A 27,902-nucleotide genomic window follows, 5' to 3' on the forward strand; every position below is an offset into this window, starting at 1 on the left:
CACACACACAAAGGGCGTATGGGAACTAGTTGGCAGAAAGGGTCACTCCAAAGAACAATGCTAATACACTCATGAGTTACTGTGGCAGAACAGGAAATGATAAGTCCCTTTTTTCAATGAACTGTTTGTTTTCAATAGAAATGCAACAACTTTAAGGCCACACAGTTATTTATTACATAAAAGTCATAGAAAACATTACAATTACATAAAATTGCAAAAATGCATGTAAAGCAGTAAGAATGTGTCGTACAAATTGTGAATATATAAATAGGATTATCCACACTTCACACACACACTTACAAACACACGCCCATACACACGCACCCACACACGCAGACTTATACTGGGTCACAGGAGTGAGTTTTGCCCTCCAGCTGATGGACAATCATTGATCTCATTGCGATGTACCTGCACAGGTGTAAGAAAACACAAAATAAAAAGAGTTAAATGATACTACTACTAATAATCATAATACGTGAGATTTAATTCACGACTTCCAAGGATGCTTTACGGATACTTGCAAACAGATATTAGATATTGTAATTCAGTGATCACATTGATTGGCTTCTGATGCAGGAATGTCTCTCATATGACTGCAGCAGTTAAAGTAACACAGCCTCCATTGACAGGCAAGTTTGTTTTGATTTCATAATGTGCAGGAGATATGGATGTTGGCTTCACATAACGCAATTGGACATGTTGAATGAGGAGGGCTTTGTATCACGTACATTCAAGAATGTTCACTCACTTTTTTATCAGCTTGTTTATTTCCCGCTCCTCTTCCTCTTTTAGCTTCTCCACAAAGCTGTCCAAAACTGGAATCTCAAACTTGATGTACTGCGCAACCTGGCAAGGGGAGAACATGCAAGAAAAAAAAAAATGTAACCATCAAGATCTAACTTACCACTGCAATATGGGATTTGCCGTTTAGGAATTGTAAAACGCTGTACATAAATTTACAGGTGCTCAAAAGTATTTGTCTAAGTGACATAATTGTAAATAAAAGCATTCATCTATTTCCAATAGTGCTTTTCCTCATTAGGGTTGTGCTTGTGCTTTGCCGGGCCTTCACTTCCTGCTTGTATGTGGGTCTTGCTGCCGTCACTTAATGCCTTCAGTAAGTGAATTGTGCGGCATGTACACAGGATGTGACTTGGGACTTGGAGTGATGCCGATGAGAAACAAAGAGGATTTCTACTCCACACAACTGAAAGCTGCTTTACTGTTGAAGAGTTGAACTGTGCTCTCACATTAACAATGTGACGTGAGAAACACACACTTTTAATAAACAACAGTCCGTGTTATGTATTCATCATTTATCTATTTCATAACCTGACTCGTTTGTTTTCATCCCACATCAACTTGTGCATTCCTTCATGTGAGGACCCGGTTTACCCTCAGTGCAGTCACAACATGGCCGCCTATTGTCAGATGAGTCCCATAGCCTTTCCTCAGCGTGCTAAATTTAACCCAACATAATTAGTCCATTGTGTGTCGATGCTCATTTTAAAGGGGTCACCTGATGAAAATGAAACTCACATCGTAGGTGACTTCCTCTCCCAGGTCGGCCTCCATGATGAAGATTTTGGAGATCATCTCACAAGGTCCGTGGAGCACGCGGGTCACCAGCGGGTATTCACTATCCCTCAACTGGGTCCGTTCTAAATACAACGACAATAATGATTGGAATCATCAAGAAAGTAAGTACGCTAAAGTGGATACGCTATTCATATTACATAGAATATCTCCTTATGAAAATGATAACTTACCGCCAGACTCGTGGACCATATAAAGAACAAATTCCTCTGATTTATTTTCCACCTTAAAGAAACAATTATTGAAAAATATGATCAATCTTTATTTCACATACACCACAATAATAAAAAAAAAAATAAATAATAATAATAATAATAATAATAATGTGTCAAATATTGTACTCCAAAATTATTATTACTAGAATTGCTTTAGTAATAATGTAACAGTAGTTGATGAACAATCATTTGTCTTTGTCATCAAACATACAATATAATATCATGCACGACCAAAATCGCTATAAATCCTAGTTTTGGACAGTTGTATGCATTATTTTAACATTAATGATTTTGACATGTAAATATATATTTATACATGTATATATAGGTGGTGACTCTTAGACTGATAAGAAAATCTCATTATTATTAAAGAAATTACTATCATTAACTTGCATATTTGCCTTACCCGAAACTTTTGTAGCAGCATGTTAAGAACCTGCACTGTCGTCATGGCACTGTTTACTCGCACATTGGTGACTGAACCAAAGGCCGGAGTGAACACAGATGTCTGTGAAGAGGGTGACACAAACCAAAAATCAATTACAGAACATACGGCAAATGTATATGATTGTTTGGGACTTTTCGTGCTCAGTTCTTGTCATTTCCCCACGTTGAGGCTTTGAACATTTTGTACGGGAAGTCCAAACCGGGAGGGAAGTCAGCGGTTGAGCAGCTGCACAATGTTGGACAAAACACACACACTACAGTCAACGAGAAACTGATGAAGTGCTCCGAAAAGGGCTCATTAGTGAAATCCGCACATGGCCAACCTATTGTGAAATATGAACAGTGCAAGTACAGGAACATCCTTCCAGGAAAACCTTCCCATCTGCACCTGCGCCTGTGTGTGGACGTGTTCCCGTGTGTGTGCGTGTGTGTACGTCTGTGTACCTTGTGGTTATAGAAGTGTCCGTTGATGGAGAACCTGTGTGTGCGTAAACGCTGCAGGTCTCTGGCGGTGTTTGTCCTTGACCTCCTCTGAACGTGCATGAAGGAAGCGTCGCTTCTAGTCCTCAGCAGCTGTGGAGACTCCTCTTCCTCCTGCACCCCCTCCACAGCTACCCCTAAATAAACAAAAGAAATGACTGCTACTTTCCAAATCGCCAGACAAGCTATCCATCTGTGGATGTTCTCCAGGCACTCAGACTTCCATTCACATTCTCCAAAACATTCACAATGTCTTTAGGTTCTGTTTTTAATCGCTCAAATTTGCCAGGCTTGTAAACAAAACTCTTCTCTGTGGTGTTTATTTTCACTTTACAGGGTCTTTAAAGAATCTTAATCTACACTGCATTTAATTCTAAACCCTGATCAAAAATACCACATGGCTGTTCAATCCAGTCATCTGGATTGAAATGTTCCGCAGGGGATCAAATTGAATTCTTAACCATAACAAATGAAATGTTGTAATTATATAAACCATGTGCAATAAGAGGTGAATATTACACATATTAAAGCAGGACCACTTCATAGCTGTTAATTACTTTTCGTCTGGTTACATGTGATCTGAATTGATCAGCTTCTCGTGATCAGATTACCTCTGCACGTGGGTAGTGGAATTATGCTGAGTGAAGCGTGGCTGCAATCTGTTCCTCAACGTGTAATCTGTAATCATCAAGTGTGTGTGTGGGTAGGATTAAAGCGCACGTGCATTACTCACCTGTTGGTCCATTTTCCCTGCTCAGTGAATTGTTGTTCGACTCTGTTGATCGTGGCTTTGAAATTGTTGACATGTTGTTCCTGTAGAAACAAACATTAAATATACACTATTTTCATGACTGTGCGGTAGATTAGATAGTTTAGGGAAATTATTTCTGTGTGTTAGATACGGTTAGAATCTTAATTTATCTTGATTGCAGATGATAATGAATGACACATGAAATGATCTATGTTATACTTTTAAATTCTACTCTAAAGTGACCATATCAGACTGTAATTTTTTAAGTTTATGTTCAGCAGTCATTTTGATACATCCTTTAATTAATGCCACCTAAATTATCATCTTAATAGGTTTTACACTGTACACGATCAGGATTTTGGAACCGATAATCTATCACCAAGTTTGAAAAAAAAGATAACCGACTACCAATTCAATCAGAAGATGGAACAATCTGTTTAAACAACAAAAATTCACAAAGAATTATTGAAATGCATTGGGGAAACTAATCACAATAAACCCTAACAATTCTCCCCAAAACACTGATAAACATTCAATGTACGGAAAATAGAGCAGAAAACCTGACATCACCCCACTCCCCCCAAAATGACTGTATGAAAACTATCACTTGAACACACTTGGAACCTAGATGTATTCTTAAAGTAGAAATCAACCCAAACATATTTTTTTTCAAGAATATGTTCCCAGCAGGCTCACTAGTTGAAACATGGCATTCTGATTAATTTTGCGTTTGTAGAATATGAGTTAAGCAGCAAAATGCACTCGTTTTTAGCCATCTCCGGGGGAGTCCATTTTGTCTTCTGCAAATTGAAAATGACATCACAACTGCTCACAACGACCAGTTACGGCTGACTTGTTTTCTGACTCTGAGCCGTGATTGGTCATTGTGAGTAGTTGTGATGTCATTTTCAGTCGATAGAAGTGACAAAATGGCCGCCCCCCGAGATGGCAAAAAACAAGTGGATTAACACTTATTCCATTTATTCCCCCAAAAATGTTTGCGTTGACTTCCCCTTTACCCAAACATACTTTTTCAAGAATATGTTCTATGTAAACCCACTAATTGAAACAAAGCATTCTGATAAATATTTGTGGAATAAATTAATCCAGCCGCTTTTAGCCATTTCAAGGGGCGGCCATTTTGTCACTTCTGTCGACTGAAAATGACATCACAACTGCTCAGGGCTCAGGTAATGACCACTCACGGCTGACCTGTTTTCTGAAGCTGAGCCGTAATTGGTCGTTACCTGAGCCCTGAGCGCTTGTGATGTCATTTTCAGTCGACAGAAGTGACAAAATGGCCACCCCCTGAGATGGCTAAAAGCGGCTGGATTTTTCTGTTTAAACAAACGCAATATCAATCAGAATGCCGTGTTTCAACCAGTGGGCCTGCCGGGAACATATTCTTGAAAAAAATGTGCGTTTGAGCTATTCAATAATACATAACGTAAGAATCTATGCCTTGCGTTGAGCCTGCTAAACAGTCCTCAGAATATATTCACCTCATTTTGTAGAAAAGTAGGCCAAGTGTGTGGGACATCAACATCATGTACTAGTAAGTGTTTGCCGGGTGACACAATGCAGGGTGGGGATGCTTGCGCACAATGAGGTGAAGTGTTAGTTGGACTCCAGCGACTGCGCACGTGCTCTTTTACGGGAGGACCAACGAGTCCATGAACACAGCTGCCGTACCGGTTGGAACGCAATCTTTCGTTGTCGTCGTACATTTGAAGTCGGATTGGTCGATGCAGACCCCAGTGGATGTTCAGCAAACCTTCCAGGATGAGCCCCCGCTCCTCCTCCTATACAAACACACACACACACACACACGCACACGTTGCTCAGAGAGGAAATCCTGCCACAAAGGCTCAATGTCAGGTGTACGTGCAAGAACATGCGCTCCAGGGTGAAGCTTTTCATTTAGCGCCCCGCCCTTTTAGTACAGTGCAAGGGTGAAGTCATGTCTGGTGAGCGCATAGGGCCACAGAGTCAAGACTGCTTTGGGTCACGTACTGTAGGTGCGGGTTTTGGGGGGGTGAAACATTTTAGTTGACCAATTGGAAGTCAATCTTTACATTTATCTCCAAAGGAAAAACTGTTGCTTTTTTATGTTGGCACAAAAACAGGCAAATGGCTTTAAAGGAGTAGGCAAAACATCATATCTTTACCACGTTGTGACCCGAACTTGAACATTTGAAATTGTTAAAAGTTTGTGTTTAAAAAAATCAATTGTATGGTGTGGGCGAGGGATGTTGGGGTGGGTCACTTGTTATACGAGTCAAACGGCAAATCGAGGGAAAATTGTCAAGTGTCGCACTGGCCATTTTTGTTAGTTAGAAGACTACTTTCGAGTTCATGGACAATGACGTAAGACGTTAGGAATTACAGTTGCCCGGAAGCATCGCTAAAATGACACAAACTGAAAACACATTCTCTAAATGAATAAATAAATAAACACTTTCACCAACTCATTGACACAAAGAGTCACCTACTGTACCCTTTACGCTTTTCTTGAATTGGCTTTCGGTCAGTAAAAGCGTTTCGTGTTTGTTTTTATTTTTGTAAACCTTTCCTGTTCATAAGAATCCAGTCACTGGAGAAAAAAAATCATTTGATTTCTTTGTAGTATAATTCATGAATGTTTTCATTTATAAAGACATATCTGCCGTTATCCAACTCCATCATTTGGTGTTTACAAACTGTTAAAGTGCCTGACTAATCAGGAGTGTGCGTGTCCTTGTCATGACTGAGTTGGCCCTTCAAAGTCAATGTGCGCAGAGTTGTTTTTAAATGTCAAGAGAAGCAGCTGAGTATGTTTTATTTTATTTTCTCATTTTGTCATGGCCAGAGGGAAGGCCGAATGGCTCCAATGGCTTCATTGTTTCTGCAACATAAACATTGAATGAGCAAGCCTGCAAACACACTGCTCCAAGGTATACACAACAGGCATGAACACGCCCTCTACACTCTCTCTCTCGCCCACACATACACACACGCACAGTAAGGTCAGCAGAGTTATATTTAGCAGTCACGCCTAATCAGCCTGGTGCAGGCTGCCTCTATAAAGCTGAGATCTGAACTCCACGAGTCAGACGTCTGACTGAGACGACCTCACGACATCACTCTGCTTTACACATCACAAAAACGAGTGCATCAACAAAGGTAAGCAAGCTTCTTCTTGTTACTTCATAAGAATGTAAGACAGATATAAATATATATATGACAGATATAGTGCCAAATTTAAAATCCAGCACTGTAAAATACAACTCTGACATTAAATGTACAGGCAATGTTTTTAATAAAATGTTGACACTCAAACTGTCATACAGTAAATTACTGTTTAATGAAACTGAATACAATTAAAGTAAATTTGCTGACCCTTTTGAAGACGTTTAAGATAACAGGAAAGTATTTGCTAGTTAATTAAAATAAAAAAATTTTAGTCTAGTGTTTCTGAAAGTTTTGCGCCAGTTTATTCACAAATGTAATTCATGTGTGCGTGCCATGACTTCAGCTGTATAATGGCAACAAGTGGATACACAAGTTTATTCTACCTTATGCTGTCTAATGGAAGATCATTTATCTGTTCTGACGGTCACAGGCATAGATAGATGAATGAATATATACTTGTAATGAATAAATCATTTTCAGACAAAAGAGGTGACAATTGAATATTTTTCAGTGACACCCCAGCTCTCATGGCACACTCGGCGAATCACTGTTTTGTTTTGTTAGCTTTCAGTTTTGAGGGATTTTTGGGGCTATGACAAATTGTAGTAAAAAAAAAAAAAGTGTACAAAAAAAATATATATTCAAAGAATACTTATGAAACGATAGATTTAAATATAAATCACATGACAAAATATCAATAAGTGTTTTTCAAAAATTATATATTAATAAAAAAATGAATCTATCAACATGTAATGCTTGACAACATATTTCATGTCATTTTATCATCATTTAGTTTTGCGGTCCTCACATTTTGACTTGAAATGACACACTGAAACAACAATAAATCCCTGACCTTGTTTTTGAGAGACAAATACACAGAATACTGACGAGTTTGTTTTTGCGGTTTCAGCATGAAACACAGACGCTTGCTGCAGTCCCTGCCCCTCTTGCCCACCATTATGGAGGCGCTGGAGGACTCGCCTCTGCATCCCGCCGCCTGCCAGTCCACCCAGACCTCCCAGTCCTTGGACGACTACATGAGCAGCATTCAGGCTCTCGCTTGTCCCGAGGGTGCCCCGAGCCCGGGTCCCTTCAGGCTCCAGAGACCCCCCAGGCTGAGGCAGTTGTCCAAGGCTCAGATGAAACACTCAGTATCGGCGTCGCTTCCTCGCGGCTCCCCGCGCGCCCACAGGACTTGTCGACCTTCTTGCGCGGGTGCGAGCGGCACAGAGGATTGTTCTCTCAGGAGACAACAAGACAGCCGAGGTAAAGACCCCGTGGACTGGCTCTTTGCTCAGATGAGGACTTAAAGGAGTACTTTGGTAGGCACTTTCATCGAAGCGGGGTCACAAGAACTTGGAGATTTGGCAAGGATGGACACGCAAGGAGTGAATAATGACTATTTATTTGCACGCAATGTGAAGGCACTCTCACGTTTACATTTCTCATGTTTCTAATAAAATGTTGAAATCAGATTTTGAATGGTGATGTTTTACTTTCACAACAATCGAAGCACTTGCAGGAGACTAAATTTAGACGAGAGGCGGTGGACATCCTGGAGTGCTCACTAGTCAATCGCAAGTAACTTGTAGACAAACAATTCGCACTTGCGTTCCCACTATGGACAATTTAGAGTCTTCATCAAACCTTACATGTATATTCGTGGAAAGCGTGCAGGGAATCCGGAAAAACACAAGCATGAAGAGAACACAGCAAACTCCACACAGGAAGGTCAAAATTCAAACCCAGAACCTCGTGACTGTGAGGCCACTAGCACGATTTGCTGCCTCAACCCAAACAAACACATTCATAATTTTCTCTAGTCAACTAAGAATTGGATTTATTTGTTAAAAACAGCTTAAAAATGTTCAAACAATTCAACCAGTGGAACTTTTATAAGCAGATATAATTTCAATGTGAAACTTTGTATTATGAATGAATATATTATTGACATGAAAGTTAAATGTCAAACATCTAAAAGTACAGTCTGGCAATTGTATACAATAAATATAATGACGAATATATTACTTGAAACGTGTACATTGATAGCATGCCATACAAAATATTACTTGTGAAAGGAAACTCAGGGTTTTCTACCACATTTATTGTGTGGAGTACGTAGTCTGTATTTTCTAAATACAATGACATCTTCTATAGGTGGCACGGCCTACTCGTGCTCCACAAGTTTGCCTCACAGTTAAGAGCAGTTTGAACCTTCGTGTGCGCAGTTTGCATGTTGCCTCTGTCCCAAAATCTGCTGGGATAGGCCCTAATTTTATCACGCACAATAGAAAACACCGTCATCTAGTGGTTAAAGGTGGTGTAACAACTATGGCGACTCAAATTAAAATAATCTAATACAGCCACTGGGGGGAGCTACTCTTACACCAATTGATGGAAGTGCATTGCACTGATTACAGGATTGTACCACTGGCCTACATTTTATTTTTATTTTACTTTCAAGGACCTACACATTTTATTCAAAACTAAAGCATGAAATGTATGCCTAAATACAGTGTAGTGGCCCTTACGGTTTCATTTGATAATTTCGTCGCTAACAATCACAATTTGAATACATATAATATGAATGTTATTATGTATTTCCTTTAATAATTAATGACGGCATGTTCACAGCTTTTTCCCTATCTGGCATTGCTATCTTTCTGTTGAAGTTATTGGCCTAAATTTATATGGACAAATGTCCAAATCTGGTATTCCAAGTTGATCTCCCATTGAGGTGCTAATCAGGCCTGACCCTAATTAGCTTCCCTTTAAATGACTCTGGACATTTGACCACAATTTTATGACATATTAACTGTATTGGTCATTATACAATTAATAAAAATTTTTAAGGCAGCATGGTGGGCTGCCTCACAGTTCTGAGGTTAGGATTTGAGTTTTGCGTTTGCAGGTTCTCCTCATTCTTGTGTGTGTTTCATCTGGGTACTCCAACTTTCTCCCAAATTCCAAAAACATGTATGTTAGAAGTCTAAATTGTGATTAAAGGTGTGAGTATGAGTGTAAGTTCTTGTTTGTTTACATGGCTGGCAGAGCCTCCATCTCAAACAGGATCCTATTGTGGATAAACAATATAGAATATGGATGGATGGATATTTAAATTAAAAAAAAGATTACTATATAAAATATACTACACACGGAAAAAATTCCTTTGAATTTACTTAATTTGAATACGTACGATGGTTGCACAAAAATGTAGACATGTTCTATTATTTTTTAGGAGAAGAGAGGAAAATTAATGTACAAAATGTTAATCATGTGCACCCAATAATGAAGTGTTTTTTTCAGTGCATCCACAGGATTTTTTTTTTTTGTTATAATACAAATTATTCCCAATACATACAATCAATCTATTACAACAAATAAGTAAATTGATTTCCAGCAAAGTTCAGTTTTCGTCATTTAAACATAAAGATCATCATCATCATCATCATCGTCAATCTATATCCTCCCCCTCCTCCTCATCTTCCTCCTAATCATCCCCATTCAGGTTACAATTCCACACTTAGCCTGCAAACATGTGCGGGCATATTCTGAACTCCAAAAACCGTCAGTGTTCATTTTCCCAAACCTACAAGTCACCGCACCTGACTCGTTCTACCGCGACCTGACTCATACATCACCTGACTACACACCCAGATCATGATGTCATCTTCAAAAAAGCAACAACAAGATGAATGGACTGTTATGCACTATATTGACCTCTTTTCGCAAAACGACCTGTTTACCTTCATCTGCTTCAACTGTACAAAAAAATTGCTCACAGTTTAGCTTTGACCTTCTTTTTAACCAAACTCTGTTTGATGACTCAACTTTTCCAATGCTTGTTAGATAGAGTTACAATTGGTTTGGGAAAACTCCAAACTGACTGTGGATTTCATGACATGCACCAGCCAAAATGATCATTATCGCATGATCTGTGTTTTTTGTTCTTTAGATTTAGTTTTGCTTCATGTTCTGTTTTGCTTTCCTTTTTCCAATTTCATGTCCTTCCTAACTTGTTAGGTTTTCGTTTCCATCTTTTCTCTACCAGCCCAGTCCCTTTGTGTATACCAATCAGCTCCCTCAGCCAATCGCCTCTTCTCCAGGTGTAGCTCGTTGTCTCGTCAGTTTGCTTGTATTTAGTTCCCTGTCTTTTGTCAGTCTTGTTTCTGTATCTAGTTGTCACAAGTCACAATCCCAAAACACGATTCTTGTGTTTTGTTACTGTGTAGTTTGATTATTTCTGGACTTTGTTGATTTCATATTTCGGCCATTCCACATTCCTAGTTTGCGTAGTTTGACAAGAAAGTCTCTTCTTTTGAGCATCACCCTGCTTTGCCTCCCAGCTTCCCCTCGCTTGGTTCCACATTTTGCCACATTCTGCAGTACTTTACTGGTCATTGCCTCCCAGCTTCCCTACTCTACCGTATTTCGGTATTTGGTTACCTGGGTGGGTGTTCCATATGGTACCAGCACACCTCACTATTGAATAGGAAAAAAAAAAAAAAAGATTTATCTCAGCCAATCAGCAAAGAATAGGCTACACTGGTAAATCATTTCTATGAATCTAATTTGGTCACTGACTTTGCCTGACATCCGTGCAGTGTGGGCTTAGTTCCCACGCAGTGATGGTGTAAATATAAGTTTAAATGAAGTTCGTCTTTCTCAAAACAATACTTCCTCATTTATGGCAGGGGTTATGTTCCAGAACACCCACACGATAGATGAAATCCACAAAATGGCGACCATATATTCAAAGCTTCATGCATATAATATCAAAATATATTCATGTGAGGTGCACTTGGGGTTATGATATTCACGGCTTATAGTACTGTAGAATCTATGCTTATCAGTGACTGAATGCGTGTGACTTTTTTTTTTTTTTTACTAAACCATTAGCCACTCTGCTTGCTGAGTGACTCAGGGTCAGTCGCTGGTGCGAAGTGGCAGGTCGTGTGTGAATATGCGCTTGTGTTTATTTTGTTACCTTTGTTCAATGAAGCGATTGAAAGTGCACCGGCAGCTTTGCTCTATCCATTCTTGACCACAGATAGCAATGTTTACTTGACCATAAAAGCGCATGTAGTTGTGTAGCTTTAGCCAGTTGTACTTTGCAAAAGGCAACAAAATATGTTTCATTGATAATTTTGGTTAAATTCCGAACTCTCTAACTTCTGGGGCCACAAACCTGCATAAAATACCTTAACTCTTACAAAAGTAAAATATATACACTATACAGTTAGTAAAGTATGCAGTCTATGTAATTTTATGCCGCAATTGTGTTACTTATGGAGACCATAGTTAGATGGAATGTGAGGGACTTTCCCAGAATGAGACAAAGTCTTGAGTCTGACTGGTGGGGGACAAATATGAGGGACACATCATAACCATGGTTGGCTGCCCACACACACACACACACACACACGCCTTCACAGACATATGCAGTAGACCACTCAGCAACCTGCTGGTGCACACAAGGGGAAACTCCTGGCCATAAATGCCACAAAACAATTATCAAACAAATAACCTCACTCCTGAAAACATTTTTACACACAAAACAGCAAAAGGTTAAGTTGGCGAGTGGTTTGTTTGGGTGTATGACTGCATATCTGAGAGGCCCACTCTCTTATTCCATATTAACTGGAGGGAAATGGGGATTTTTCATGTTTGGTGCTCAGGGGCCCATACTGGACACTTGTGCACAGCCTGTTTTAAGCCCCTTTGTTTCCCCCAAAACACTGGTTGAACTGGTTTCAGTTTTGGTGTGACTACACTCCACCGATCGCTGCTTTTTCTCATGCGGCCACGAATACACAACCTGTCTTTCCAAAGCTCCGTTCCCGCTTACTGTAATCGGTGATCCTTACCTCACGAGCCCTCAGCTGGAAGTTCTTGCCTTCATGGTAGCAGTTGTAGGTGCGAAGCAGTAGCAGGATGTCAGACCTGACAAAAGAACAAGAGCTTGTATTTACGCTAGTTTAGTTCAATCACAATTATGTGCAAGTAAAATGGACTCACTTGGGTATTAGTTTGTCTGCACTGAGCTTCACGTAAGTTTGATGCTCTCCCATTCTGACGAGAGTCCAGCTGTGGCCAAAAAGAATACGTTAGCATTAGCGTGTTTTTTTTCTTTCTAAATAATAAGACTCACTACTTCTGTAATTTTTCAACGTTGTTGGATATGGTCACTAAGCAAACAGTTTCAAATAATCTTAGAAAGATTTATCAACTTGTAAAAACATAGGAGTCACACACTCAATGATACTGCCACAGTTCTATAGAATCCAAATTTATTTCTAGATTGACATTTCAAAACAACACGGTTAACCAAACTTCTGTACAGTCCATTTAAAACATGTAGGCTATAAAACAATGTTACATTACAGAAGATAACACAACAAAAGACAACAAATAAAATACGTATAGCGTAACAATTGAACAATACTAAGTCAAATTTGCATTATTATTTGCAGTAGCTTCATGAGGCAGAAATCTTAAAAACAGCTCTCAATAGGATGGATTGCAGTTCAACAACTCTCCAATCTACCACCAAAATAATAAAGTTACTGGAAAGCTAGAAATGGATGGTGACATTTTTTTTCTTGCAGAAATTCCAATATCTTTGCCATCTACCCGGTAATTAACTTCCAATTTTCTGTGACTGTTTACTAAAGCATAATGTTTTTGACACAAAAAAAATGTTGAAAGGTTGGTGCTAACAATATAAACAATATAGCAGTAGATGACAGACAAATTAGAGTCAATATAGAGGCCCACTTTTTTTGATAGAATTCTGTTAGTTTGGCAGCTGTGTAACCCATATTTGTACAAATGTCCTATGCTATGCTGCACTAACACAGTAGTAATTTCATAATTACACTAAATATGTGTATGAAAAACACTTGTAGGCCATATATATAAAATGAGAGTTCATTTAACTGAGCGTGCTTTTTGTGTTGCATTGCGACACAAACCCCGGGCATACTAACTCTTTGCCATTGGTAACCTTGAAATGTTGCATGTCAGTAATGAGGACCCCCGCAGTTGCTCGCCATCAGCGTTTGCCAATCTTTTGAAGCTGCAAACCTCCTCGAGCATCCCATTATTTGGCGCAACACCCTATAAAATACTATATACTGTAAGAACTGCTCATATTCACTCTTTTTATTTTCCCTTAGGGGAAAATAACCTGAAAATCTGAATTCTGAATGCATAGAGGTGATAGATAGATAGATAGATAGATAGATAGATAGATAGATAGATAGATAGATAGATAGATAGATAGATAGATAGATAGATAGATAGATAGATAGATAGATAGATAAATAGATAGAGTGGTGCTCCTAGCTCTGACTAGAGTGAAAACAGGAGAGAGGGGCACTTAGGATAAATCACATGGTGTTGTTGACACAGAACCAGCAGACTGACTGTGAGGCAACATACTGTAACCGTTAAATGGCAAAGCCTTACATGACCTGTGTCATTACCAGGTGACTCCTGTACAGCCTTTTCTGTACTTTCTCTTAAGAAAATTAAACATTTGCAATCGTTTACATTTCAACACTGTTGCTGGAAATAGAAAGTGATCATACCTCCATTGCAATGATGCATTACAAGCCAATTGGGAATTATAACCTCAACAAGTCAATTGTAGATGTTCACAATAGGCTCAAAATGTGTCAGATTCTGACAGCAGCTCTTGTGCACAGCCCTCTTCGGTCTCATTTTCAATTGGGGTTAGGTCTGGGCTATGGATTGGCCATTTAATAAACACCCATTTTACCCTTGATTTTGTTTGATGCTTAACGTCAACCACCGTCATGCTGAACGGTGGAGTTCCTCTTCAGCGTCATCTTTCTGGCGGACATGTGGAAGCCAAAAAGTGGCCCAACAACTTCCAGCTGGAGAAAAACAACCACAAAACTGACTCTTCACGGTGGGGATAGTATTCTTCTGGTGATACACAGTGTGGTTTTTGCATTGAAACATGCTTTTCGGACACACACACTCACACACACACACATACACACACTCTCTCATTTCCCCCCCAAAACACCAGCTTTGCACTGTGGTAACATTATACATTATAGTGTTTAGTATTGTCTCATAAGGAGAGAAAAAAAATGGCTTTCTCCTTCCTGTGTTAGAGTGGAAAAACTGTTAATAGTATCTTTGAGTGTCAGGGCAAAAGCAGAATAATGGTGTCCAGGTTCTCTGCAGCATCCATAGAAGGAAAGTGCTTTAGGGAATTTCCGGGTGTGGAAAGCCCAGCTCTCGAATGTGCGGGGGAGGAGCGCGAGGGTATAAAAGAACAACGTGTGGTGCAGGAGATCATTGTCAAGGCTCAGTCATCGTCCAACATGCGGCTCAACCTTCAGTGCGTGTGCAAGATCGTCTTGCTGGCTGCTTGCTGTGTGCTCAACACAGGTGAGGACATCCGCTGCTCGTGTTGTTTTGTTTACTGTCTCAAGTGCTGCCGAGTAGTGTGTGCCTGCGAAACTTAATCTCACGACACCGAGCGACCCCGTCGCTTAATCCCGTTACTTGTGTTTGTTCAGACAGCACGTTTGTTCCCGGAAGATGTTTGTGTCCTGAGACACAAGCCGGCGTGCGAGGCAAACTGCAGGAGCTCACCGTGTACCCCAAGAACCCCAACTGCGACAAAGTCACTGTTATGTGAGTTGCACATGCTGCACACATGCATGCACGCACACTTTCATGTGACCTAACATGCACTTGTATGTTTTTCAGAGTAACGCTGAAGAGCAACAATGAGCCTGTGTGCCTAAATCCACATGCTCCAATGGGAAAACAACTTATTCGATGCTGGAATAGGTAAAATGGAGTCAAAATTTTTTATATAAGTGCATTTGTATTTGTTGAGGTGCTGGAAACATGACATAACAAAGATTGCCAGTCAGGTGAAGAGTTTTTATTTTTTTTTCGGATGCCTTATCGCCCACTCTATACAGCTACTATAATGTATTTGGAGACAGAGATCTTGCTATTGAATCTTTTGGTGTGATGCAAATTTGCACTTTCTCAAAATTTTCCAACAAGATCATAAATCTAAATACATTATAATTTTTTTTTTTTTTTTAATTAATAAATCTTTAAATCATCTTTTGTTCTTTATTTTTTTGCGCGGATGTCATTTCCTGCTAAAACCAAGCATTCCCAAACTGCACAAGATTGAAGTGTAGCTGTGCTAAAAGTCATTCAACAATTACAAAGATTCAATTTCACTCCAAATTTGTCAATATATGGATAATTTTTGACTTCCTACTCACATACTGTAATGCACATATCGTCGCTGTCCTGTGAAAACACTTGTCCATTTTTTTCAATTTTTACGTGAATGCTGTTTCTGTGTTACAGACATCGCATTGATGTGAACATTTTTAAAAATTCCAAAATTGGACATAGGTGTTTTTCACAGGACATGTGCAAACAAAGCAGTAATGAGGAATTTATAACAGCGACGATATACTACATTTCATGTCAGAAAATCAGGCTTTGTGATGCTTTTGAGTGCTTATGCTCACCCACCCCCCATGTAATCCTTCAATTTAGGTTAAAAATGTACGTTGACCTCCATGCATAAGAGCACTATGCATTACTCATAGCGCATGAGGTTACACACATTGAATGTTTTTTTTTGTTTGCTTTTGTCCAAATTGCCACAAGGTGCCAATGCAGCAGACACGCAGTACATGCATATTGTGATTGACAACTTTTAAGGCAAAAAAAGCTACATAAAATATTTCTTTGTTTTCTAGAGCGAAGACTCTGGGTCGCAACGTGAAGTTGTGTCTGAGGAGGAGGAGGAGGAGAAATCAGCGGCAGCGTCCTCGACATCGCGGGAGAGCCTCAAATAAACGCCAGTAGTGGAAGCGGCATGCAGCTCATGTACTGTACACGAGGGGAGTGTGTGTACATTGGACTTTGCAATACAAACTGATATCAGGGCCCATTCTGTTGTCTGCTTGAAATGAGATTTGTATTTTATACATGCTCACAGTAAGACACTCTATTTATGACCACTAAAAAGCCCTGGAGGCTAAATGTTAAATAACATCTATAGCTTTAACCAGTCAATATTGTTTACGTGTAAGTGTGCTATTTATTTTTTATACCAACATTGTAGATGTTGTTTTGTAAATAAATAACTTGAAAAGTGTGCTAGTGTGTAATTTATTATCAAAAAGGATGACATTGGAGCACTTCTCCCACAGCAGGATGTGAGTGGTCACATGACCTTGGCTTTAGTTAATAAACCACAAGATGTGAGTCAGTCAGTGAAACACTTCTCGACCCAAACATCAAAAAGTGGCATTGACAGAAAGTTTTCCGTGACATGACATATTATATCACATTACATCGTTTTTTTTGTTATTGCAAATTTTATACAGTAGTCATCCGACAAGATGTGGAACAATGAAAGTGAGTTGTTTATGATGTCTATTAAACCTCCCACTCACATTCTTGTTTGAGCACTCACTTAATCACTTTGCATTGCTATTGAAGAGTCAATACTCATGTCATAACCTGCCTGATTTTCCATCAAGCTGATCTTTGTGATAGGCGGATTGCGAAATGACAGCAGGCAGAGCTTGGTGGTAAATGAAAAGCGAAAGTGAGCTGCTTAACAAGGGCCTTTTGTCATAAACAGGTCTGTATTTTAGGGGACTTTTCATATTTGAATAGTGACACCAGTAAATCTATGATAGATTAGATACAACACTTTTTTATACAATAGAAACTCCCAAAGCGAAAATGACCATAAATAAAAAGTTGTATGACATTTTCAGGCAGGAAAAAAAATATTCCTGAAATACAAAACTTGGAAGTTCAAACCATCATGTGTGACACCTCTCTTAAGGATTAACTCACAAGTATGTTTCGCTTATTCTTTGGCTTTTGTGTGTGTCTTTTTGTTTTTGCAATGCACCACAGAAGGGTGCCGGTGATGGCAAAAAGGAATCGTTTGATAACCATAGAACCAGAAAAGTAAGTTCCATTCTAAATGAGCAATAGAGTGTGTGAGATTTAGACAAACTTTGACAAAGGGAATCTTGTGATTAGTAGTCCTTCTAATAGTCTTCCCTTTGGAGGAAAATAGCTGTGCATACAAAAAATAAAACTGAATAAAAATGGACCCAAAAAATGGCGAAATGAAAAGCAAAAAGATCAGCTTCTACAATGAACTCCCCAATATTTGCCATTCGTGAATATTTGCATTTTGTTTTAACCTATGCTTCGTCATTTGCTCAATTTCTCGGCTATTCACAGTTTTTTGTGCTCAGGCCAAAGCAATGAAAGTATTACTTATATTAGTACTTTGGCAACATTTGTTGAAAACGTGTTGTTTTTGTTAGGTTTATTTCCTTGATAGTGTTTTTCCTTCTGCTTTTGAGCTGTCTTGTTTTGTTGGCTGTTCTTGTTTGTGCTTCTCTTATGATGCCTGCCAAAAGGTGAGTTTAATGATGAAATACTGTTTGTGTAAAGTGCTAGTGCGTGCATACCTGTTGGCCCATGAGTGACATCATGTGAATTTACATTATTTTGTTATTTGCTCTAGTAATACTCTTATCAATACTACTGATGGGCTTCATGTGAAAATGGTTTGTGCAGAATAATTAAAAACCTGACTACAGTCATTTATATAACAAGAGTTCATGATCATGTACATGCTAGAAGCATGGCACTGATTCTTTACGACCCTCTCCCTTTTAAGTACTTTGCTGCTAACTTGTGGCATCTTTATGTAATTATAAACCCCTTTTTGGTGGGATGCCACCTCAATGCCACCTCATTAGGATGGTGGGTGAGCGAGAGCCTATTTCAGCAGACTTTTCAGATTGAACCCAGCAAATTGGAGGGTTTTGAACCCACAACCTCTTGACTGTGACGAGTCAACTACTAGGTCACTATGCTGCCACTGGTGATTATTCTCTGGTATTTAATACAATTGCAAAGTGCCATACCAAAATAAACGATTAGTGACACATGCCATGTTGCACAATTCTAGCTCGTTCTGAAATTTCCTAGCGGTTGATGGTACAATGCTGCCACCCAGTGTTTACTGACAGAAGTAGTATGAAAAGTGCCTCAAATGAGCGCTTCATCTCCACGCCACATGGATCACGTGGATCAACATCTCACTTTTGAAAATGGGGTCAATGTTACACTGCGTAACTGCTGCTTGGTAGGGCTTTTGAAATGTAATTTTATACCCCAAACCCCAGAATATTCAACGATTTTTTTTAAAATTGTCATCAGTTTCACATGTGAATTTTATGCATCCCAAATGCGTATTTTTTGTTTAGTGTCTTTCAGTGACACAAACTGCCATCAATAAATTGCTTTCGTGTTAACAATACAAATGTCAATACAACAATTAGATTTTGGTGCAAATGTAGTCAAACAAAGAATGAATAAATCTGACGGCTTTCGGTGTTGTAATTCTTGTCCAAAAACCTCCCCAAATACAAATTTGACATGTTCTGAATACTTTATGGAACTGAGGAAATAAGGTTAAAAACATTGCTTCTAAATTTGTCCACAATTGGGTGGTCAGTCTGTCCCTCGTGCATATTTACACATTTAAATGTATTCCCAGTCTGTCACCATTTTTATTAATAATTTAGGTGGCATTCACTACAGCAGAGAAAGGCTTGAATTGGGAAAAAGTGCTTGGATTATTTGATCATCCCTTTCTTTATGCTCCATGTGGACAAAGAAGCGTCGCGAGAGCTGCATCCAATTATCACACCTACACCGACAACAGAGCCCAAACATCACCATCCATCCACTCATTCATCCCCATGCGTTAAAACACGCACAAAGAGAATGTTGACGCACTTTAAGAATTGTGAGGAGAAGATCAACCACCTCCTACTAACAATGTCACCAACTTTAGGCCATCTCTTAAATTACATTGTGCAATTCGAAGTTTAATTTAAGATTATAGACTGTAGGTTTATTTGTTGTAAACTCTAAAAGCTTCTTACCATAGCACTTGAGGTCTCCGTGTTCCTTCGTGTGGACTACGCCGTTTATCTGTGCTGTCTCCTTGCCCTCTCTGGGCGCTAAGCTATCTGAAAGCCACACAAACAAATTGACACCAAGATGGACCAATAGGAGACTGCTTTGATTAAATATGACCAATCAGCGCTGGGCAAAGGCGGGCCTTGTTGTCTTAGCTTTGCATTCCGCTCCCCGGCGTAATCAAGGCCCCGCAGCTCATTCAACCACATTTGTTGTTTTTCAGGGAAAGAATTTGAGTTTATAGATTAATGTTCACTGGCTGGCTGGCGTGGACGTGAGATATTTCTAAAAAGTCGTCAGATTGGATTTGTTTTGTAATTTTCTCTACGTAATAATGCCTGACAATAAATGTAAAATACTGTATTTGTTCTTTTTCTGCTTCTTTTGTGGTAAAAATCCCCTTGAGACAGCGCACTGGTAGAACACCTATCCTGTTTTGCTCCCATTCTCTGAGTAAAGGAAAGAAGCCACCATAGCCATGTCCGAGATTTATTCCTCCCATCCTGTTTTTGATTCTGGGTATTCCAGCTGAGCCATTGTAGCAGGAAAACAAAAACTAAGCCTATAGGAAGTCTCTCCCGCACCCTCCCTGATGGGGATTTATGATTTAAAGGAAGTGACATGTTCCATGTTGAGTCAATTCCCTCAGAAGTGAAAACAAGTGGAAATGGGACAATTTATTCGGCACCAGTCAGCTGCTAATTGAGATCATTATAGGAGGCTGAGCATGGGCTATTGTGTGACCTCAAAGAACTGTGCACAAAGTCTCACTGTTTTCTCCATCAGAACATCTCCAATCACATGCCATGGGCCTAACACACGCACACACGAGTACATTCAAAGGTAGAGCAAGCGTCTTCAGTGGTTTAACCTGCAGGCTATTTACTTGAAATGTGTCATTGTGTGATTATTGAGTCTCACTGTAGCTTTCATTGGTCCACTTAAGGCTCCAGATAGAGAACAAAAGACTGGAGTGTATACATGCTGAAGTGTGAGTGTTTCAGCAGACAGTATTGATTTACGGCCTGAACAAAAGAACAACCTCAGCACGGATGCTGACCATCAAAAGAGACAAATGAAAATCATAGTATTGCCTATGCATGACATTAAATATGTGGAGCAAATCACAGTCAACAAACAGTGCATAACCATGTTGGACACTCCTTTTTTCTCATTGTTTTGGATTGTCTGGTCTCACGTCCCATGCAGAGCCCGGTTGCCACGGTGACCACTCACACTTGATAAACACACACAATGAAGCATCTTGAATGTGACTGTGACACCTGCGCGGGCTTAAATTCTAGCTTTTCCCCACATTTGCAGATTTCCACTAGTGCCGTTGAATGACTGAAACATTTAATCCACTTTATTGCCTCATGAATAATGCAATGGAACATTAACTTGATTAGATTGCCTCTCACTTGTGTCACTGCCCTGTTCCATTCAGGCTTTTGCAAATATGGACTAAATCAGACTAAAAGGCACCATGTGTGCCATGAATTGGTCCAAATGGCTAATCATAAAAAAATAATCTCGTAAAAGCATACACATGAATACAAAGCAGACACAGTGGAACCTCTAAAATTGCACAATTCGGAATTTGACCTGAAACCTGGGGAAATGTTACGCCTCTAAAGTCACAGAAAAATTCTCACTGTTCACTTGAGTCAGAAAATATCACGAGACCTCATTTGAGAGCTCAAAGGATTAACTCTTTGCATGTTTTGCTTTTTCTTTTGCTTTTTACGACCAATCACAGCTCAGCTTCAGAAAACAGATCGGCCGTGATTGGTCGTTACCTGAGCCCTGAGCAGTTGTGATGTCATTTTCAGTCGACAGAAGTAACAAAATGGCTGCCCCCAGAGATGGCTAAAAACGGGCGGATTAACTCTTATTCCACAAACGCAATATTTATCAGAATGCCTTGTTTCAACTAGTGGGCCTGCTGGGAAGATATTCTTGAAAAAAAACGTGTTTGGGTTGACTTCCCCTTTAACAAACTTAAATGACTTCAACGAGCGTTCTGGAATCAATTGTATTCAACTTTATAGATTCTACTACTCTTGATTTTGTAATCAAGCTGCATAAATATTTCACACGAGCCATTGTTGAAAAATGTAATGTTGTTTATCTGTAGTTTATTTCAAGTACTGTACATCTTAGCACCAACTAAAAAATTTGCTGTGGCACAGAGTGCAGAGAGCATTAGTCGGTGATCATCGGTGCGGTGTCTGAGGTGGTTTCTGGTTCTGTATCTCCAAACTCTCTCATCTCCTCCATCTCTCTCTCCAGCACCTTCTCCCGCCCTCTCATCCATGCGGGACTCCTCGCCTTCCTCTTCCTCTCATTCGGCGTGTGCTTCAGCTCCAGCATGCCCTGGAAGCTCTCTCCTCCGCTCTCGGCCAAGCTGTGGCACTCATCCCTGGTTGCTAGGGCAACTCTTTTTCCTGTAATCACGTGGAGGAGGGACAGCGTACCGTCCGAGGCGACCCTTTCTGTCACACACACTGTGGTGGGGCTTTGGCTGCTGTAACGCTCCTGCGGCCTTTTTGGTGATTCACTCTTTGTTTTCTTGCTGAGTATGAAGTTGAACAAGGCAGTCACTAGAAGCATTGCCCCTAAAAGGGTAGAAATGTATCTAAATGTACTTAATGACATTTAGGTGTATTCAATATTTGTGGTTCTATGATATACTTTATGGACAGCTTAATTTTTACCTGGAATAAGTGCATGCCACGCCAACACAGGATGGAGAAAACACACTATGGACATTATGGAATAATAGAGGAACTTCTGAAAGCCTCCAACTTGAGCCATCTTCCCCCATAGTGTAAAGAGCTGCCAATCTGGAGGACAACTGCATGCAGAGATGGCAGAAAATTCATCATCAGCATCAGTGTACCGACAGCATGGTCACACCAGAATGAAATCTAAATTTGTATCAAATGTAATGCGCCGCAAATAGTGAAACATAAGATTTTTATTTTCTACTTAATACTTTTATGACAGTAATATAATAAAACCATAACTCTCAAACCATGTTTGTGGAACGTTTTGCTGTGTGCTTGGCCCTGGATGTTTTCTTAAAGATCATCCTGAATGATTATCCTGTATACAGGCTGTATTATGTGGGGTACACACATTCCGATAATCTGGCTAAATTTGAGCATTTGCCCCATTGCTATCAAACTCAGCAAATGCCCCATTATCGAATTTCTCTGAAAGATTATCCTGATCGATTATCGTGTGGTGTGGGGTGTGTTAAATGGGATTTTCCTCCTCTAACGTCAGTGAAAACAGTTGGGATTGATGACCGTAAATACATTTTGCCAGAGCCACAGACTCTGTGATTGTGATTGTGACGTGAAATGAAACAATAGCCAGTTGGTAAGCAAGCTGAAGCTTGCACTGTTGTTGGACACAAATGGAGGAGCAACTGGTTGTCGTATGTCTCCTGACATACAGTAAGTGCAGTGTTTGTATAATGTGTCATTCACAGCAAAAATGACAAGGAGCAGAGTTTGCAAACACAATGTCATTTATAGATAAACTAGCAGTTAGCCTAGCTTCTTGTATTTTTACTTCTCTTTCTTTTTTGTATTTTCCAGCTGGTGATATCATTATGTGTGTGGTGTTCTCTGTGCTGTGTTGGTCTTCCCAAGTTCACCACACACTACATGAGCAGTAAGCACACACTTTTTCCTGTGGAGTCTCTTAAAATCAGTTAAGATGTAATGAATTGGTATCTATGTTTGTGTTTAATTTGTCAGGAAAGTCATACTGCAATCTGCAAGCTTGTTATGACTGGAAACTTTCAAAACATATCGCTGTCATCAGGAGGAATCCTTTTTGGTAGTACCTAATCATTTTTCAGATGAGCAAAAATAAAAAGGATGTTTGTTAAACCATTAACATTTCATGGTCAAAAGTTATGAATAGCATTTTGGACTGGTCAATAATTAAGGAAGTTTTAACACACACTTGTGGACTGTCCAATACAGTAGTACATGTTGTTGTTGTTGTTGTTTTTTTTTACCAAATGAATCCAGATAATCAAGCTGTGTACTCACGGCAGGCACATGAGCAGAAGTGCATCGAGGAAATAGGACAACTCAAATATCATGATGCCAACAGACGACACCCTGGTAAGGAACAAATAATCATTTTGGAACATATCCATTAAGCATCGAGAACACATCGAAACATGTCATCTGGTGTGTGAATTTACATTTTTCTCTGAATAAGTGACCAGTAATTACCCCCTTTAAAAGCCAGATTACAATCTCGTGACCCATAAAAAAATGGCCCTGGGATCAAACTCATCACATGGAAAGCCTCTTCTTGGAAAATACATTATAAACAGTTATGAGCTTTCCCCTCGGAGAACAGAGATTACGTCTCTCCTCTGGGAGAAGCTTTCCTGTGGCTCTGCGTTTGTTTGAATGTGAGCCACACAAACAGCGAACGACAAAAGTAGGCCAGCGTGGGACCTACTTTGAACAGATCCCATTTGAAACAAACATTTCCAACAAGTTCTTACAGCAGGTAGATGCCAAGGCTGTTGAATTCTCCCTGTTGAAGTGTCTCCACTCCGACTGCACACAACACTGAAAAGAGAATGAAACTGATTTCACATTGGAGGTCGGTGTCCACCAGGTGTCAGACTTGGTTCATTGTTTCCCAAGCAAGGTTTTTATGCAAGGGTGGTCTTTGTAATATTGTCCCACATTCCCTGAGACTATAAAATAAACAAGATTAGTGTGGGTTTGAGACATTGCATTGACAAACTCTCTCAGTCGCAAATAACTGTAAATCTGCATCAGCATTTATCTCCTGACATACAGTAAGTCATTCAAATTTAGGTAGGTTTCACCTTCCACCAATGGATGAAAGATTTTTTACAGTGTAGTAATTTCCTGCTGGCTGAGCTCCTCTGAAGATGGTCCAGTGAGCCCATAAACGTTATCTGGAAGCTTTCTTCCCCTCTTAGTGTGAATGCATTGAGACATTTCCAGGTGATTGTCTGTTTGGATTGTGTACTTCTCTTGGGTTTCTCCTTGGTTGCATTTCTCAATTGTAGAACTGTCCAGGTGGTGAAAGAGGGTTAAATTAATTTATGCGCTTGAGTGAACCTGAAGTAAACCACCACAATTTGTAGCATCCATTCCAAGAGTCGAAAGTGATGTCATGGTCACCAAATTGTGCTAATCGTTTACTTGTGTTTGTAATTACGGTTCGAGCCCCGCATTCAACATAGCGCCTCTTCGTAACATGATATTACTACATTGCCTCTTATCTTACATCCTGACTTCATGAATGATCAATGATACTGTTGTTCTATGTCATATATTTGTTTAGTCTGAATGAAAGTATTCTTTGGAAGACTAGCTTGAAACAAGCGATGCTTGGCCGAGATTTGAATGACAGCGAGGAGCCGAGCCAAACCCAGCTGGCTGCATCCTCAGACCAAACAGTGAAAAAGTAAAGGTCAAGTTGTGCAGATTCCTGTCAGAATGCTGACAGCAAATGAAACGCTTGCCGTTGGCACATGCAACAGCGACATCTGCTGCCTTGAGTGCTAATGTCCTTAATATAATTGCCCATTAACAGTAAAGAAGGCAATTTGACGCAACAAATAACAATGACAGTCTATAATGGAGTGTAATCATATTTTAAGCTAGGCCTAGTGAGTTTTTACTGTAACCTTGTGGAAATGTCTAATAGTTGGTGTTGAGGTGATATAATCAGGTGCAAACAAACTCAGTGGTTCAAGTTAAAAAAAAATTTGGATGACAACAAAACATAACTTTGAAAACAAAACCACTTTGCTGTAGTAAAACTGTGGTTTCCATACATGAAATATGATTCCCTCTAAATTTAAATACTATTTTGCTTTAGACGTTTGGACGAGGCAAGCTAAAGCGTCTTGCGGACTACACATGGAAACAGTTTCTATGGGCGGCCTAGCAGAAATGCAGCGATACAATCAGCACCAGAGGGAAATCAAGAGAATGCTGCTCGAAGCTTGCTGCTCATTTATAGGGTGTGAGAGGAATAAACACTGTATACAGACCAGTTGAAAATCAACATAAAAGTACACTGTATGTAATTGTCTGTCCATGGAAAACACACAGAAGCAGACAGACACATAAATGTGCAAGTAAGCTCAAGAGTGTATAAAACCACACGAGCTCAAATAAGGCCAGTAAACCTGCTGGATGCAGAGACATTAGCTGTATGGCGCTCTATGTCTGTCTAAATGAGCAACGTTAGCAACTCTTTCAATTGCAGCGGCTAATGAGGCTAACACCTAGTTTGTGTAGTATGGATGTGTAGTAGGATGGGGTATTGTTGCCAAGCTTAAAGCGGAAGTCAACCCAAACATATTTTTTTCAAGAGTATGTTCCCAGCAGGCCCACTAGTTGAAACACAGCAATAATTTTGCGTTTGTGGAATATAAGTTAAGCAGCAAAATGCACTCGTTTTTAGCCATCTCCGTCGGCGGCCATTTTGTCTTCTGTCGACTGAAAATGACATCACAACTGCTCACAACGACCAATCACGGCTGACCTGTTCTCTGAATCTGAGCCGTGATTGGTCTTTGTGAGCAGTTGTGATGCCATTCTCTATTTACCTTATGCTTTTAGGACAGATTTATCTATTTTGTAAGTGACCATTCTACCGGTTTCATATTTCAGTAAAATGCCTGTTGTAGCATGTATGGCCATATGCCGTGCTGCCACAAGTGTTACGACACGTGCTGATGTTGTTGTTGTTGACACATTTTTAGTCATAACAATTTGGCCACAAAGATGGCCCATCATTTCACACCATTACCCTCGTTCTCGCCTCTGGTATGAATATTCAGATCGGTGATTGGGCCAACGACACCGTTTGCTGAGGTCCAGCTCTAACAGTTAACTTCTAACCTCCTCCAATGACAAATTGTGGTCTCACTGGCCACTTCACTAATGCTCAATTGTGTCTTAATTTAACAGTTAAGTGAGTTTATTTTGTTGTAGTTCTGTTGTGTGACACTATTTGTAAAAAATAATAGGATGACCTAAATGTTAATTCATTCTTATTGACATTAGAGTGTTCAGGTGTACCTTAAGTTGTTTCCAGTGAATGTATTGTATGTTAGATGGTGCCGTTTCAAATATTACCAATTGGTAACTATTAGCAAGACTGATGATGAATCTTAGATTTTAAGTGAACAAATACTGGGAATGACCTTTGGATGTAAGTAGACATCTGGCATCATTAAACATTTTGAATGGACAAGAAATCTGAATTTGGGTTATTTTCTTTGTCAAGAGTTTATTGGATAACATGTTTAAAGCAAAGATAAAGATAAAGCAAGCTTATTATTTTCTCAGAGCTGCCTTTTGAAATAGTATTGTTTAATATGGATGAGGGCTCTTCCAGCAAAGATTCAGCGTCAGATAACATCTTTGAACGGCATGTTGCAACACTCCCTGCCTCGTGAAATTCAGACCCTCTTCTAAAGAATCTTAAGCGCAACAGTACACAGTGAAGTTCTGCATCCTGTCTTGTAAATAACCAGTCGCCATATATCCTACCTGTGGCTGTAGAGATGCCAAGAATCCTGCAGGCAATCTCCACCATAATCCACCCAATGCTTCCTGAGTCGCCCATAACAGCAGGGACTCTTTCTCCACCCTCCAAAATGTAACCTGTGCTCCTTTTTATGCTATCTGAAATAGCTGGCGATCAGAAAGTTGGAAGGGTAACATTCTGGAAACATAGCTGAGTCTTGGCTCGATGGAGACGTGTGCATTAAAAGCCGTGATGTGATGCTTGAAGGCTCTTAGCCTGGTCGGGTTCAAACCTAGTAAGGTTTGTGACTCAATAATGACCCAGTTGTTAATCAGTCTCTTTCTCTCTCTCTCTCTCTCTCTCTCTCTCTCTCTCTCTCTCTCTCTCTCTCTCTCTCTCTCTCTCTCTCTCATGGGGTGCTTTATTTGAATTTGTTTGTTGATCAAGAAGATGGAAGGCAACAAATGACAAAATTGATCAAATTCTTTGGCATCCCATATTTGCGTTTGTCATGTGTTCATTTATTTGTAGGCTAATTTGTGGTCCATTGATAAAAATAATAATAATAAAAAATAGAGTTGGGCATTCCGGTCCAGGGAGTTGTGAAGCTTCTTCGTTTGTGTCACTGTACA

General features: G+C 39.7%; 4 protein-coding genes across 4 annotated transcripts; 2 read left to right on the forward strand and 2 right to left on the reverse strand.

Moving 5' to 3' along the window:
• Window positions 1-150: 150 nt before the first annotated feature.
• rassf4a (Ras association domain family member 4a) lies at window positions 151-19,811 on the reverse strand. Its single transcript, XM_086045966.1, has 11 exons — window positions 19,674-19,811; window positions 12,679-12,747; window positions 12,528-12,603; window positions 5,182-5,291; window positions 3,472-3,551; window positions 2,703-2,875; window positions 2,218-2,319; window positions 1,770-1,821; window positions 1,540-1,661; window positions 749-846; window positions 151-408 (listed from the first exon to the last, which is right to left on the reverse strand). Exons 2-11 carry the CDS (start codon window positions 12,729-12,731, stop codon window positions 339-341), a joined length of 936 nt encoding a protein of 311 aa, XP_085902092.1. The 5' UTR covers window positions 12,732-12,747; window positions 19,674-19,811; the 3' UTR covers window positions 151-338.
• Window positions 6,503-8,135, forward strand: LOC147139846 (uncharacterized). The gene is made up of 2 exons (XM_086045967.1): window positions 6,503-6,651; window positions 7,571-8,135. Exon 2 carries the CDS (start codon window positions 7,572-7,574, stop codon window positions 7,968-7,970), a length of 399 nt encoding a protein of 132 aa, XP_085902093.1. The 5' UTR covers window positions 6,503-6,651; window position 7,571; the 3' UTR covers window positions 7,971-8,135.
• Window positions 14,932-16,840, forward strand: LOC147139847 (C-X-C motif chemokine 10-like). The gene is made up of 4 exons (XM_086045175.1): window positions 14,932-15,087; window positions 15,219-15,336; window positions 15,412-15,495; window positions 16,440-16,840. The coding sequence occupies exons 1-4, from the start codon at window positions 15,021-15,023 to the stop codon at window positions 16,546-16,548; spliced, it is 378 nt and encodes a 125-aa protein (XP_085901301.1). The 5' UTR covers window positions 14,932-15,020; the 3' UTR covers window positions 16,549-16,840.
• Window positions 19,812-21,821: 2,010 nt separating the features above from the next.
• tmem72 (transmembrane protein 72) lies at window positions 21,822-27,557 on the reverse strand. Its single transcript, XM_086045439.1, has 5 exons — window positions 27,294-27,557; window positions 24,251-24,317; window positions 23,781-23,852; window positions 22,428-22,567; window positions 21,822-22,328 (listed from the first exon to the last, which is right to left on the reverse strand). Exons 1-5 carry the CDS (start codon window positions 27,367-27,369, stop codon window positions 21,916-21,918), a joined length of 768 nt encoding a protein of 255 aa, XP_085901565.1. The 5' UTR covers window positions 27,370-27,557; the 3' UTR covers window positions 21,822-21,915.
• Between the last annotated feature and the right edge of the window lie 345 nt (window positions 27,558-27,902).

The sequence above is a fragment of the Filicampus tigris genome, chromosome 11 (assembly GCF_054856515.1).
Source record: "Filicampus tigris isolate MCC_2025a chromosome 11, RoL_Ftig_1.0, whole genome shotgun sequence".
NCBI lineage: Eukaryota > Metazoa > Chordata > Actinopteri > Syngnathiformes > Syngnathidae > Filicampus > Filicampus tigris.